General features: G+C 40.5%; 1 protein-coding gene across 1 annotated transcript in view; it reads right to left on the bottom strand.

Moving 5' to 3' along the window:
• Positions 1-15,267, bottom strand: part of LOC145412900 (carboxylic ester hydrolase-like) — an 84,124-nt gene that overhangs the window by 54,430 nt on the left and 14,427 nt on the right. Inside the window, exons 4-5 of the mRNA XM_080282697.1 lie at positions 14,489-14,674; positions 5,360-5,571 (exon numbers count right to left, since the gene is read on the bottom strand). Coding sequence (XP_080138823.1) covers positions 5,360-5,571; positions 14,489-14,674 — 398 coding nt within the window. The remainder of the gene's footprint in view (positions 1-5,359; positions 5,572-14,488; positions 14,675-15,267) is intronic.

The following is a 15,267-nucleotide window of genomic DNA, read 5'->3' as shown; positions in this document are numbered from 1 at the left end:
ACAAAGACCATTCAGACATGTGGTAAAGACGTAGAGGTAATGGAGACATTCGCTTAGCAAGCGTGATCCATAACAAATGTGAATCAGATAGTGAGGTTTCCAGTCAAACTGATCTAACTTATGGTATCCTGGACTTACACAGGTATGTGTTGCTGTTACAATGCAGAAGGACGAAGATTCACAGTCTGAAGGTGTTAGTCCTCCTTGTCTAACTTTTTGGGTATCAAACATGGACACCAAACAGTGTTTTGGAGCGGTGAATCAAGTCCTCTTGTACTAAATTTGTTTGCCGGATCATAGAGTACCACTGTACCACCATGCATAACGTAAGCGATTACTCCATGAGACTGAACCGAGGTTTATTTCCAGGATAATAACGTGAAGACGAACTGCGGCTGTACATACGGGCAAGTGGAACATCTTCCTGAGGTTGTTTCCGTTCATAGGGTGATACCTAAGAGAAACAACCCCGAGTGAAGGGGACCAAGGTTAAGACGCAAACAGAGAGTTACCTGGGATGGAAAGAGTTGCTGCCTGGAGGCATTCAGAGAGAATTCCGGCCAGAGAGAGGGAGTGACTTCAGTTGAATGAGATTTTTTTCCTCATCCTGCAGCACTTCATCTTACCCGAGAACCATACGGGGCAAGCAACATTTTGCCTGGCATCTGCCCAGAATACATCATAGTCGTCATGATTCAGTCCTCACTGACTCAAGAGAAGAGTAGGAGTCTGAGGCGAAGCGACTCAGGCCACACATTTAAGTTTAAAGTAAGCACTCACTCTCCCCTAAACTGTATTATGTAAACAGTAATTCCCAACCACTCCTCGATTTTAAAACATAATGGACCACATCCGTTACGACACCAACGTACTCGATTTGTTCATTTCGTTCCGTTTATAAAGGCTCCAACATGCATACATGCCTAGGCCTAGGTCACCTAATGGCGACTTTCCATTCTGCTTGATCTCTGGCAGCCTCCCTATTCTTTCTTTTATCAATGAGATCGCACTCACTGACCTTGTCCCAGATCTTTTTCGTCCTGCCTCTCACAGCCATACCGCAAACGTTAACACTTCTCACCTTCTGCACCCAATTGTCATCCCCCATCCCTTCCGTGTGCCCAAACCATCTCAATCTTTCTCTTCTCATCACAGCACCAACACATTCCAGTTACATACCACCTTTTAACTCTTCCATCGTAAACCTAACCCCCTCAGGCCTCGCATTGAAGGACGCACTGCACATTCAACTAATTATAGTCATTTCTGTACATCTGAGCCCGTGAATATCCTCTTCCTTTACTGCCCGGGTCTTACTACCATACAGCATTACAGACCTTACACATGCCACATACGAAGATCTCGTAGCGCGGAGGGATAGCGCTCTCAGTGTCAGGAGAGGCAACAGCTCCCTGAACTTTTTCCAACCACTCCTCACTCTAAGTACAGAGCTAGTTCCAGCCCCAGTTCCAAGACATAGCATGTCTCCCAAGTAACAAAACTCTCCCACACACTCGATAGACTCACCAGCACGATCAATCCTTTCACGCCTGATAATCTCCACATGCTGTCCTCGACACACCGCACACATGTAATCAGCATTATCTTGCAGTTAACCTCTAATACCACTACATCTCTTATACATCCACTTATCATAAACACAACACAAAATGAAATTACTTCCCAAGCCCTTGTAGCAAACCTCATATGGCCACCCCCTCTCTTTTTTTATAGTACCGCCACCAACCCTAGATACCATCACCTGTCTTATCTGCATTTACTCTCAAGCCCTTGTGCCCATCTCTCCGTTTCCTAAATCTTTCCTCCACCTCAGCATTCAACACTAAATCATCGGCATCCAACACCTCCCACGGGAGTCCATTTCTGAAGTCTCCTGAAGGGGCATCAAGCACCATGTTGAACAGCAAGGAGCTCAAGACTGAACCCTGATGCACAACATTCACGGAAAACTCATCGCTCAAATCTTCCTTCACTCTAACCTGGGTGCAAGCACCCACATACATAGCCATATCCACTCTAACCAGCCACTCCTTGATCCCAAGCTTTTTCATTGTCCACTTCACCACCTCCTTAGGGACTCTGTCAATGGCCTCCTCCAGATCAACAAAAGCAAAGTGCAGATCACTTTTCCTGAAGCTGGCGAATGGTGAATATGTCACCTGTAGCTCCTTTGCCTGGCATAAACCCAAACTGCATCTCATCAACATTCCATCGTTCTCTAATCATACCTTCTCGAACTGTCTCCACTACCTTCATTATCTGGCCCAGAAGTTTTCCAGGGTATCACCCTTCCCCTTGTACAAATTTACAGTTACATTCTTCAGCCAATCATCTGGGTCAAAACACTCATATATAACCGTATTTATTAAATCAGTATTTAACCCCACTGCAATATCTCCGGAGGCCTTCAGCATTTCAGCAGTCAACCCAGACACACCTGCCGCTTTCCCCACCTGCCGCCTTCCTCACTGCATCCTACCTATTGCCCTGCTCACAGTAGCAGCATCAATCAAAGGCCAAGGGTCAAACACTGGATATGTCACTCCAAACCTTCCATGTTCCAGTCAAACTCCTCATTCAGCAACCGGTTATAATCCTCTCTTTCTAAGCGTCTTTAATATTCTCACAGTTCACCACTAACTTCCCTTCATCATTCTTCACACACTGTTCACTCTTCATCTGATTTGCCTTCTTAAATATCATAGTTTTCCTTTTCACATTATTTAGGTTATCAAATAAAAGTCTCTGAGACTCAAGCTTTGCCATGTATACCTCTTTTCTAGCCCTATACTCGGCATCCAAGTATTCCTCATTTTTACCATCCCTTTTCCATTCTCGGAAAAAATTTTTCTCCCTAACTGCAGCTCCTACACCCTCATACCACCATCATGTTAATTTGTGTCTTTGGGGGCTCTTTCTTCATCGAACACTGAATCAGTAACTCTCTGGAGATTGTTCTTGTGAGATCTGTATTATTCATTAACACTTCTGTCAACAGCTCCCTGCTCAGCCACCACTCAACTCATCCCGCTAGAGAAGGCATCCCCTGTTGCTTGGTTTCTCATATATATTTTACTCCTATGTGCATAGGTCTCCCTTTTCATCACCCGCTCCTAAAGCACAATGTCACATAACAATAATTTGTATTGCTGAACACGTCAATCGCTTATCAGCCCTCCTGACCAGGAAATAGTCTGTTTGGCTACTATTTCCCTTAGACTCGTATGTAATCAACCTACTCTCTCATTTCCTAAAATGTGTGATGCACATAATCATGTTAATTGCCTCCCCAAACTCGAGTATCCTTTCCCCTTCCTCATTTCTCGTACCATATGTGCATCCCACATGTACCTCTTCATATCCTTAAGCTGCTTCACCTACATGACCATTTAAGTCCCTTCCCAAAACTACAATTTCATTACCCCCCATACTACTTACCACACGCAATAAGTCATCCCAGAATCTATCTATTTCTGCATAATCCAAGCTAGCCTGTGGAGCATACACTGATAAAAATGAAAATGTGACCCTACTAGACAAAATTTTCATTAATCTTTCCATTCGCTCTCAATACATTCATGACATATTCCACCCATTTCTCCTAAACCAGCACACCCACAACATTATATCTATCTGCCCTTCCCTGCCAAAATACAGTATCTTGTACCAACTATCCCTCCCAGCAATCACTCTGGCTGATCCTCCAGTACACAGCCAACATCCACCCACATCTTACTCATTGCTTCGACCACTTCTCTTGCTCTGCCCTTCAAACTACCCCAGTTCCATGATGCCACTGATCCCCTTGGCTCATTTAGCATCGTCAGGCATTAGCTTTTTCTCATTTTTTGCCATGTCATTAAGTTTAAATAAAGGGAGAGACAGACCACAGGCCCCAACCACCTGCACAGTCCCTAGTCCAGGATTGGGACCTGGGACCCACAGCCCAGCAGCCGTTACCAGTGGCTGTGCCAGTGGCCTAGAGACACTCTGCTAGGACAGCTACAGGGAAACCCTCCAAGTGCGCCTTGTCGCTGTAACTGCCCCGCCATTATACACCCACTGACAGGGCAGCCTCCTGGAGCGTTGCTCCTGGGTTTGGGCCCCTCTCTATTGGGCAGAAGTAGCAGTCTGGGAACCGCAGTTCCCTACCCTCTAGCACAGATCCATGCCCCATCCCATCCCAGTCCCCCAAACTACACTGGCGGAGCCCGCGTCATACCTCCTTTCAATAGGTCTGTCACTAGGTAGTGGGGGCAAAGTTTTCTGGCCACATGCCCCTGTTGGCGTCAACTCCTGCGATGTAGTGGGGTACGTTGTGTGATATGTAAAGCACATGTAGAGAGTGAGTGAAATAGAGATAAGTGTTTGTTAACGTTGTTATTGACTCAGGATTACCTTGTGTGTGTTTATAAAATCTTTAGTCATTATTTCATACTCAAAATTTCTAGTTACAGTCTCCGCACCAATATCTGGAGAGCTACTGTGGTGTTTTCTCTGGTTGTTTCTTCTTTCCTCCAAGTGCTTTTTCAACTTGGCACCATTCCTTTGTTTATTCAGTTCACTTCAAATTTGGCTTTTTTTTTTGTTTGTTTGTTTCATTAAGCAAATGGTCTGATACCCCAGTTATTTGCTCTTTTATAAATATTTTTGAGTTAAATGTCAAAGTTTATAAACACGGAAATTCTGAGATCACGTTTTTGCATGTTCATTAATCCTGAAGGCAAATTAGCACAGAAGCATGTTTGGGTACTGTATCTGCGTGGGGCCATCTTACATGCTTTCATGAATGTTGGCAATTTAGTGTCATTAATTGGTTTCCTTCTGGCACTATTGATACACATAGAGGAGGTCCCTCTTATGACTTCTTTGACAAGTATTAGATAGCAATCATTGCTAACAGCTTTGCATCTTAATACTCTTCACATACTGTCATTACATATGGAGAGTAATAGATATATACCAAGTCCATCACTCTCCTCTAGGCGATTCCGACTAGCCATATAACTGGTTTTAAGGTTCAGAAAGAATATGAAAATTCCATATCACCTAACTGTGCAAAAAAAAAAAAAAAAAAATCTAATACCAACGACATTTTATTTCGTGATGCACACATTGGCCATAGGCCAAGGGAAATACAAATACAGTATATGAAGATAGTTCCAGAGATGACCCGTATTCTCCAAAAAAGACTTCTGATATAAGTTAACATATACCAGGGATGTTTAGTGGGAATTGCTGCTGCAGTGGAAAGAGAAGAGCAGAGGTCAGTGAAACGCAGGTAGTGGATGAAGCAATGCCCCATGTACTGTAATACCAACAGTAAAGAGAGACTGACCAAGTAGTTGAGTTCAGAGAGGGTAAGGTTCTTCACATCGATATTCTGCAGGCAAGTGAGAAGTGACTGACTGGCCCGGTCGTTCCTCATCCCCCGGGTGTGTGGGCATCCCAGAAACCTGCCAGTGGAGTACGCCAACTCCCTCTGAGATCTTGTTAGCATATGGGAGTTCAGCAGTGTGCCGGACTGAAGAATTGCTCTGATAAACAGTCCTGGAGTAGAAAGTGTACATTGTTATAGGTCGTATTGTGGTTAGTTAAGGAGGCACCCTTGAAATATTCCTAACCAGTTTGGTATGTGCACATGACACGTGAATTTCACTTAATTATTGCAAACTATATTGTACAGTGCTACGACATTCTAAACAATAATACGCTGTGACGTGCAAAATAAGTAACTTAAAAAAATGTTAAAAACACCTCCTAGACCAGAAGTAGGCAACCTGCGGCTCTTTTAGGACACATTTGCGGCTCCAGGAGCTTAATAAATAATCATTTATTCTTTCAGAATGAAGGAATCATACAGCACATGCAGGGCAACATTAGATTTTTGTTTCAACTTTGAAAAGATTTATACTATACGTAGATCGAACAATATCACCGCAATGTTTTGTTTAGATTTAGAAGTACTGCAGATTTCGGTTTATGAGAAGTTTTTGTATTGTGGCTCTGAGAGTACTGCATTTTTATGAAACTAAAATAAATGGCTCTTTTAGCTTTAAAGGTTGCTGACTTCTGTCCTATACTCACTGCAGCACGTCTCCCTGTCTTGATTTTTCTCTTCTTACCACACCTATCTTCCCCCTCCTTTATCCCAACAGCTTACTCCACTTCCCTTCCTTCATTCTCTTCTACCCTCCCTACCTTCTCTCCACCTCTTTCCCTCACCTTGCTATCTACGCACTCATTCTCCTTTCATACCTGCAAATGATCCAACTGAGACTGATACTTGCATCATCGAAACATTTTATACCTACGTAGGTTAAACTCTTCTATCGGTTCCTATATTATATTACCTCCTGCTAACTAGAACTGTTGTGAAATAGATATTAACTTGCGTGGCTGGCGAGGGCTTTGGGGATGATGAAATGTGGGTGTATCCTGTTCTCACTTCGAATCTTCTACACTGAATTTCTTCCTATAATCTTGTGCTCTCATCACTCCCAGTTCACGATTACTGAGGAAATGTAGTTTGGATGATGATGATGATGATCATGGTGATGATGGTTGTCGAAACTTTTCCCCCATTAAGATGTCCAGTGTGAGATGGTAAATACGTACCTCTTAAAATATATTTGTCTTAAGGTGGAAGCAGAAAATATAATCGCTAAATTATGGTTCTATTTGGTTTCTAAACACAAGAGCTAGTTGCTTTGCAGGTTAATGGTCCCATATGAATACCATAAAATAAAATGATACTGCTTCTGACGTCTATCTATCTATCTATCTATAGCCCGACGCCCTAATGCCGCAAAGGGTGGCCGCAGACAAAACGCCTCCAAGTAGCTCTGTCACCCACCATTTGACTACCCTCCCCCCAACTCACCCCCCCTCCCTCATATACCTCTCTACTCCATCCCTCCACCTCATCCTCGGTCTACCCCTCCCTCTCCCTCCACCTCACCTACATACACCCTCTTAGTCTTTCATTCTCCATTCTCTTCAGATGTCCGAACCACCTCAGTGTATTTCGCTTAATCTTGTCAACCACATCCACATCCACCCCACAACGTTCCTTCACTTCTTCATTCGTCAACTTGTCCCTCCATGTCACTCCACATGCTCCTCTCAAGTAACTCATTTCCACTGCTCTCACTCTTGCAAGGTCCACACCTTGCTTCCATACGTCAGGGTAGGGATCATAATACTATCATTCAGTGACTTCTTAACTTCCATACCTCCCTATTTCTCATCACTGCTTTCAGTGTACAAACAACCTTCCTTCACTGCTGTACCCTTTCACGTACTTCATCCCCCAAAGTTCCATCCTTCTGACGTCATACTTGTAAATAAAATGAATATAAATTGCATAAAATGGAGTGAAATGATTATTGTAGTGCTTAGAGGTAAAATCTATGCATTAAAATTCGCGTATGAGCATAGGTGGACGTGGAGCTTTCCAGTAAGAGAACGACTAAAGCTCCAACAATATCAATATTGAAACTGGCAGTAATTTTATATAAAACTAAAATAGGTTCATGAAGTTATGTTTATATTTCTAATTTCATGAAATAATAAAATGTAGTTTTGACTTGGTAAATTATTAAAGTGATAAGTGACAACTCCGACGGCTTGGATCTGCTGCCATTTTTCCCTTCTGAATTGTCTGTGCGGAGAGCAAGGAAAACACAACCCTGGACGCTTGGCTCATGTGATCTTATAAAGCACGAAACACACTCGCTGGTCATCCATCATCGTCTAGATCGATCCCACTAAGCACCACTCTGATTATGGAGTCACTTAATTTTATTGGCCAATAAATAGAGTGAATTAGTTAGGACTGAGAGTGGTTAATAGAGGTACGACTTGCCTACCAAAGGTTATGACAATTTTTTATGACTCTTGCAATAAGGGAAAACTATTAAACTATTGGTGCCTCTTAGACTGAGAAAAAAGTTATTACAATGATGATGATGATGATGATGATGCATGTTTCTTCACAGTGTCATCATTATCCACTTGGATAAGTTGTGCAAACACAATTGCGATATGGTGTGAGCCTGGAGTGGATTCATATTGGACCGAAATAGTTGCACCTCCACAGTAACTTTACTGTCCAATCTCTCAGGTCCAAAAATCCGATTTCCGAAAACCTTCACGCTCCAAAATTTATATTCATGCAAAGTCAACTAAGATCTGAAGCCATTGCATGTATGATGATAATAAATTACTAATACTAGCTCCATGTTGCCACACTATTGTCTTAAAAACAAGTCTCGTATGCCTAGTGATATCTTGAATAAAATGCAAGAAAAAAATAGGAACAGAGAAAGAATAAATGTCAATTGTTTAAACCTACTGTTGTCAAATTCACCATCCTGACGGCTTTATCAATGTCTTCAAAGGATTTATATAGTTTATGGGTTGATGAACGCTTTATAAAATCCATGCAGTTCAAAATATCCTATGGAGGTAGTAAAGAACAACATATATAGAAAGAAGTAATAGCAGTAAGGGTGTTAGTATAGGCCACTTGATGCTCCCCCTCGCCGAGTTCACCATCCTACTTCGAAGCCTTTGAACCTTTGAAGCCTCCAGATCCGTCTTAATTTACCGTCAAATTACTGTAGGCAACAAAGGAAAACCCTCTTGTATTGGAGGGGTTATGGAATGCAATGTGTAACCCCTACAGTGCAAATAACTCTAGTAATGTGTATAAATCATGTGAAGATAGCAAAACCAAACCAGAGAAAGAAGTCATCACTGTGCAGGAAGTATTACCGGCTGTTCGAATCATCCCTAACCAAGTTACTATCTTGGCTTGAATCCTCTGAAACCTTGAAGCCTTGTGATCGGTTTATCGTCCAATTTCTCGACGGAGGTGAGATGCGCCGATGGAGAACAAGGGTGAGAGGAGACTGTTCTTAAAAATATTATGTTCATTTTGTTTCTGTGATTTAGTTAATGTTTTACTATCAGTCTATAGCCACACACCTTAATCCAGTAAGGGGTGGCCACAAACATATCGCCCCCCTGTCGTCCTGTCCGCTGCCATTTCACTGCCCTCCCCCCAACCCAATCCCCCCCTTTTATATACCCCTCTATTCTACCCCTCCATCTCATCCTCGGTTTCCCCCTCCCGTCCCAACTCCACCTCATTCACATACTCTCCTAATTTGTCTCTCCATCTCTATCCTCTCCACACGACCAAGTCTCCTCACTGTATTTCTCCTAATGCTTTCTATCACATCCACACCCACACCACAGCGCTCCTTCACTTCCTTATTTGTGTCTGTCTCTCCATGTAACTCTACATGCTCCTCTCAAAAAAGAAAAAAAATTACTGCTTTTATTATTGAATTGTGCCCTTCCAACAAGGTCCAAGCTTTGCTTCCATGTGATTCAGTGGGAATCACAATCTTGTCATGGAGCGACTTATCTGTTTACCCGTCCCCTCGGGCATTCTCATTCTCTTCAGGCCCACAGTGGGGGCGGAGGGACATTGGTTACAAGAATAGGACAATATGAGATAACTTTTACCTGGTCGTGGTGTAGTGGTATGCTGCCTGGCTCTCACGTAAGAGTCCCGGGTTCGATTCCCGACATATTGGTAATATATTGGATGAAAGGATTAGATTATGAGAAAGAGTCGACGGTCCAGTTCACAGTAAAAGATCAATGCAAAGCTCACACAGCAAGGTTAACTCAATCATTTGTTATCTCATGGGTACTAAATTTATTGAAAGTGTTAAGGGTCAGGCAAGAAAGAAGGGATTACATTTTAAAAACAAACTGTCAGTGATAAAAGTTGCAGGGCAAGGTCAAAATTGGAAAGTGTTTCTGTGTATAAATAAAATAGCTAAATTTTTTTTGACCTGATTATGGATCAAACTTTGTGGAAGTCGGCCAAGAGGTTAACCTGTTTTTTATCCAGTCGGTCAAAAGTCAAGCTCATACAGCAAGGTCAAGGTAAAATTTTTAACTGATGCACACTACACTTTGTGGAAGGGTTCAGGCTAAAACACGGAAAAAGATATTCGCTTTAAAAATAAGTCGAAGGTCAAAGGCACAGGAAAAAGTCAAAGATCTAGGTCACTGGGCAACGTCGAGTGAGCTTTGCTGTGATTTGAACCCAAATTCGTGGAGGCATTGAGGGTGAGGCAAGAATGAAATAATCTGATTTTGAGAGTAATCTGTCAGAAGTCAAGGTGACAGGGCAAAGTCAAATATTCGGCCTTTAGAAGAGTTGGTGTGCTCAGGTACTGCATTCCCTGAGTGCTCCTTCTCTCTTTCTCTCTCTCTCTCTCTCTCTCTCTCTCTCTCTCTCTCTCTTTCCGTGTGTGTGTGTGTGTGTGTGTGTGTGTGTGTGTGTGTGTGTGTGTGTGTGTGCGTTCTTACCTAATTGTTCTTACCTAATTGTATCTTTACAGGAATGAGTCAAGCTAGTACTGTCCCGTGTCTTAAACCATATTTATCGTACATATCCTTAAATTTGTGAATTGTTTTGGCACACACTATTTCATTCGGTAGTGCATTCCATTGATCAATTGCTCTGTTTGGGAAACTGAATTTCCTTACGTCTTTATCACCTCTCTTCTTCTGCAGTTTTTTGCAGTGTCCTCTTGCTGATGCTTCTCCATATGTTAAGTAATCATTTATGTCTATTTTCTCCTTCCCTGATATGCACTTATATAGCATTATCATGTCACCTCTTTTCCTTCTCTCCTGTAGTGTTGGTAGATTCAGTTTATTTAGTCTTTCTTCGTAGCTTAGGTCCCTTAAGCTTGGTATCTATCTTGTAGCTGCCCTTTGAACTTTTTCAATCTTGTCTATGTGCTTTTTGAGATGAGGACTCCAGACTACTGATGCATATTCCAGGGTTGGTCTAATGAAAGATGTTATTATCCTTCTTAGCATGTCTTCGTTTATGTATGTGAATGCTATTCTCATATTTGCAAGCAGTGTATACATGTTCCGTACCTTCTCGCTGATATGGTCAGCCGGAGATAGTCTGTTATTGATAATCACACTTAGGTCTTTCTCTCTTTCTGATGTGTATAGGGTTTTATTTCCCAAATTATAATCCCAATCAGGTCTTTTTCCACTTTTACCAAACTTGATTACATGACATTTGTCCACATTGAATTCCATTTGCCATGTACTACTCCATTCATGAAGTTTATTTAATTCTTCTTGTAGCTCTTTACAAGAGTCTGTGTTAGTAGTTCTCCTTTGTATTTTTGCATCATCTGCAAACATATTCAGATAGCTCTTATTTCCAGTGTTACTGTTTATTTCATTTATATACACTAAAAACATGATTGGTGCCAGCACTGAACCCTGTGGTACTCCACTAGTCACTTCTTTCCATGATGAGTAGTTTCCTCTTAGTACTGTTCTCATTTCTCTTTTTATGAGAAAGTCTTGCATCCAACAAAACAGTTTGCCTCGAATTCCTCCTTGATGGTACAGTTTCCATAAAAGTCTTTGGTGTGGTACTGTGTCAAAAGCTTTCTTGAAATCTAAATAGATACTGTCCACCCATCCTTCCCTTTCCTGTATTGTGTTTGTTACTCTGTCATAGTAGCTCAACAGATTAGTAACACATGATTTTCTTTTTATGAAACCAAACTGTCTTTCTGTTATCATACTGTGTTCTTCTAGATGATTTACCCAAGCTTTTCTTATAAGCTTTTCTAATACCTTGCTTACAACACTGGTCAGTGATACTGGTCGGTAGTTGAGTGGATTTTATCTATTTCCTTTCTTGAATAAGGGGACAATATTTGCTTTTTTCCAAATATCAGGTAGTTTACCTTGACTCAAGGATTTCTTGAAAATTAAAAATAATGGTTTACTTAACTCCTTTGCACATTCTCGTAGTGCCCAACATGAAATTTTCATTAGGACCACTTGCTTTTCCTCTGTCTAATCTACTTAACTCCTCCTGTATTACTTTTTCTGCTATTTCTATATCTGGTAGTATGTGTGGGCATGCATGTTCCACATAGTCCCTCTCAATTTTTTTTTCTTCTGTTAAAACTAATTGGAAATTCTTATTTAGTGCTTCACAAATATCTTTCTCTTGTGTATAAGTGATTCCCTCGTCTGTAATGGATTATATTATATCTTTTACTTTGGTTTTGCTTCTGATATAGCTGTAAAATAGCTTTGGTTGATCACTACTTTTATTTATTATATCCTCCTCAAACTGTTTTTGGGCTGCTCTCCTTATTCTTGTATAATCGTTTCTTGCCTGTTTGTAATTATTATACGCCCTTTCACTATTATGTCTTCTGTATCTATTCCACAACAAATCTCTTCTTTCTTTTGATTTTTTACATTCTGTATTGAACCATTTCTGTATTTTCTTATCTGCTTCTTTGTGCTGTGGGATGTACTTCTGGACTCCTATTTCATGAAATTCACAAAAAATTTTATATACAGCATTTAAATCTTGTTCTCTAAGCTCATTTTCCCAATCAACTTCTAAGAAGTACTTCTATAGGTCTTGATAATTTCCCTTTTTATAGTTTAGGCCCTTTTTTGTAACTGTCATTGCTGTTTACTATGTCATATGCTATCCTGAAGTTATAATTTGGTACTGCATGATCGCTTTTGCCGAATGGAGGGTGATATATTAAACTGTCAATATCATTTTCTTGCCTAGTAAATATTAGATCTAGCACTGAAGGTACATCAAGTCCTCTTTTTCTGGTGGTTTTCCTCACATGTTGTGTTAGGAATAACTCTTTACGAGATCCAGGAGCTTTTGGTCCCAACAGCTTTCTTGGCTAATTATATCTAGAGTATTCCAATTTATATTTGTATTGAAATCCCTAGTTAGTATAATTCTTTCTGATTTCTCTTCCATTTTATGTAGTAATGATCTTAAACTCTGAATTGTACTTTCTGCCAGGTCCTCATATTCATCTCTTTCCCATGTGTTTGATCTGGGTGGCATGTACAAATTGGCTACAATTACTTTACCTTCAGATGTGTTGATCTCTACTGCAATCAGTTCTACTTGTGATGGTATATCTAGTTTTATTTCATTGACTTTTAGATTTTTCTTAGTTAATATTATAATTCCTCCTCCTTTTTTAAATTTCTGTCTCTTCTCCATATATTGTATTCCTCTAAGTTTAGTATGTCATTGGATATTCTTGGTGTTAATTTTGTTTCAGTTAGGCATATTATTTGTGGTTCATTTTCTCTGACATAATCATTTATCTCTAGTAATTTAGATACCATTCCATCCACATTTGAGTACATCAACTTTATCATCTTGTTTATATACTTGTCATGACATGGTTCTACTACCTTTCTCCTTTTTATTCCATCCTGTTTGTGTACCACTTTCGTACCTGTAATCCTATTACTTTGTAAAAAAATTTCATCTTCTCTTCTGATCTTCCCTCATTTTTTGTTTTTGCTTCCTCCCTTTTCTCTTTCAGTAATTCCAGTTCCTTTTGTGTTAGGCATCTTTTTATCCATACATTTTTGAACTCCTCTTTTTCCATAAGATTCTTTGCATTTTTTGGTATCTCTTCCACAGTGTTTACACTCTGGACAGTCACCTTTAGAGGTCTTGTCTTGCTTTTCTCATATTTCCCTAACCTTTTGTGTTCCTCTATGTCTTTACTACAGATTTCCTCTGATACTTCTTTCAGTAAGCTCATTACATTTGCCATCTCCTTTTTGTCTCTTGTGATCTTGTTTTTTACTTCTTCCTCTTCTATACCAGTGATTACTATAGATTTGTTTATATCTACTGAATCTCTGACTAACTTCTGAGTGTTTTGGATTATTCTTTTCACTTCCTTTTTAATGCTTTTTTCCTCCACCCTTGTTTCTAAGTCTTTCTTTACTTTCACCATTTCAGCATACGTGGTTTCCTCATCATTTTTGTAGCTTTGCCCAGCTTCATTCACCTGTGTTATCTTCTCCTCGATATCACTGCTCTGGTCAATAAGACTGCTTACTTGCCTAATTGTCTCTGTGTCATTTTTTAACTCTTCCATAACACTCTCGTGATTGACTACTGTACTCCCCATTTCACTCATTTTCTTCCTAAGTGTACTCAATTCCACTGTTAGTTCACTGATGGTTGTGTCTTTCTTATTGGCCTCCCTTCCTAGTTTTTCTATTTCTTCCTTTTGCAAGTGCATCTGCTTCTTTATTTCATCAATTTCATTTCTGAAACCCATTTCTAGTTTGTTTACACGTTCAACCAGTCTATTGTGAGTCTCCACTTCAACCAGTTCTTGGTAGAAATCATCATTTTGCTTTTTACCTTTATCCCTTTTCTTTTCCAAATTTGCTTTACTAAAGTATGTATCCATTTTGGAATACTAAAAGTGCAGAGTATGTACTTACAATCCCCGTATTGTTGTAGTCTAAACAAACCTCAGATGACTCAGCGTATTCTTTGGTCTTTGGTGTGTGTGTGTGTGTGTGTGAGACATACCTCGTGAGTGTGGAGACAGGATGTGGGCATGAATACACATTGCCCCCGAGCTGTGGCCAAACAAAGTAACTTTGGTTGGGTCTCCACCGAAGCTGCGTATGTTGGCCTGGACCCAGCGAAGGGCCAGCGTCTGGTCCTTCAGGCCAAAGTTGCCAGGGATGATAGAGTCTTCAGTTGACAACCACCCTGTAATTGACAGCGTTTAAATACTGAGTGTTTGTACCGCAGTTTGAACACGCCTGACATGAGTGGCAGGCAACTGGTTCACGTGGCCAAGGAATGTTACTTTATATCGGTAGAGATAAACAGCGTTACCTATGGACATGCACGAAGTTATAAGTACTTTTTATCATTACGGCAATTGTTAGTAATAAAACTTACGTATCCTGCATGAAAACTAACAAATCTGAAAATAGCGATATCACAATGAATTCTAGATACAGTTATTAAGGAATTGGCATTTGGCACACTTTCGGAACATATTTCAAATATTCTTTCATGAACCCCTGTTAACTGAGTGGGAATAGAATTAGATTTATGGTGGCCATGCCGAGCAAAGTTATTAATACTCTAGATAACCGTAGCTCGTTCCATGTTGCCGAATCTGTAGTATCAAGAGTAAGCAAAATTTCGGGAAATTCAGATTCTATCATCCCTATTTGTGTCTGGAATGAGGATGCAAACTGTATAAATAATAATGGAGAAACTAACATTTGGTAGTTCAAAACTTTCCCCTCTTTTACCGGTTGATAAACATGCGTTCAAAATTCGTACCGGTA

Source organism: Coenobita brevimanus, chromosome 94 (assembly GCF_032717465.1).
Source record: "Coenobita brevimanus isolate Jiangsu-jjx chromosome 94, ASM3271746v2, whole genome shotgun sequence".
NCBI classification, from domain to species: Eukaryota; Metazoa; Arthropoda; class Malacostraca; order Decapoda; family Coenobitidae; genus Coenobita; species Coenobita brevimanus.
Note: the sequence above shows the minus strand (reverse complement) of the source record. Positions and strands in the feature narration are given on the sequence as shown.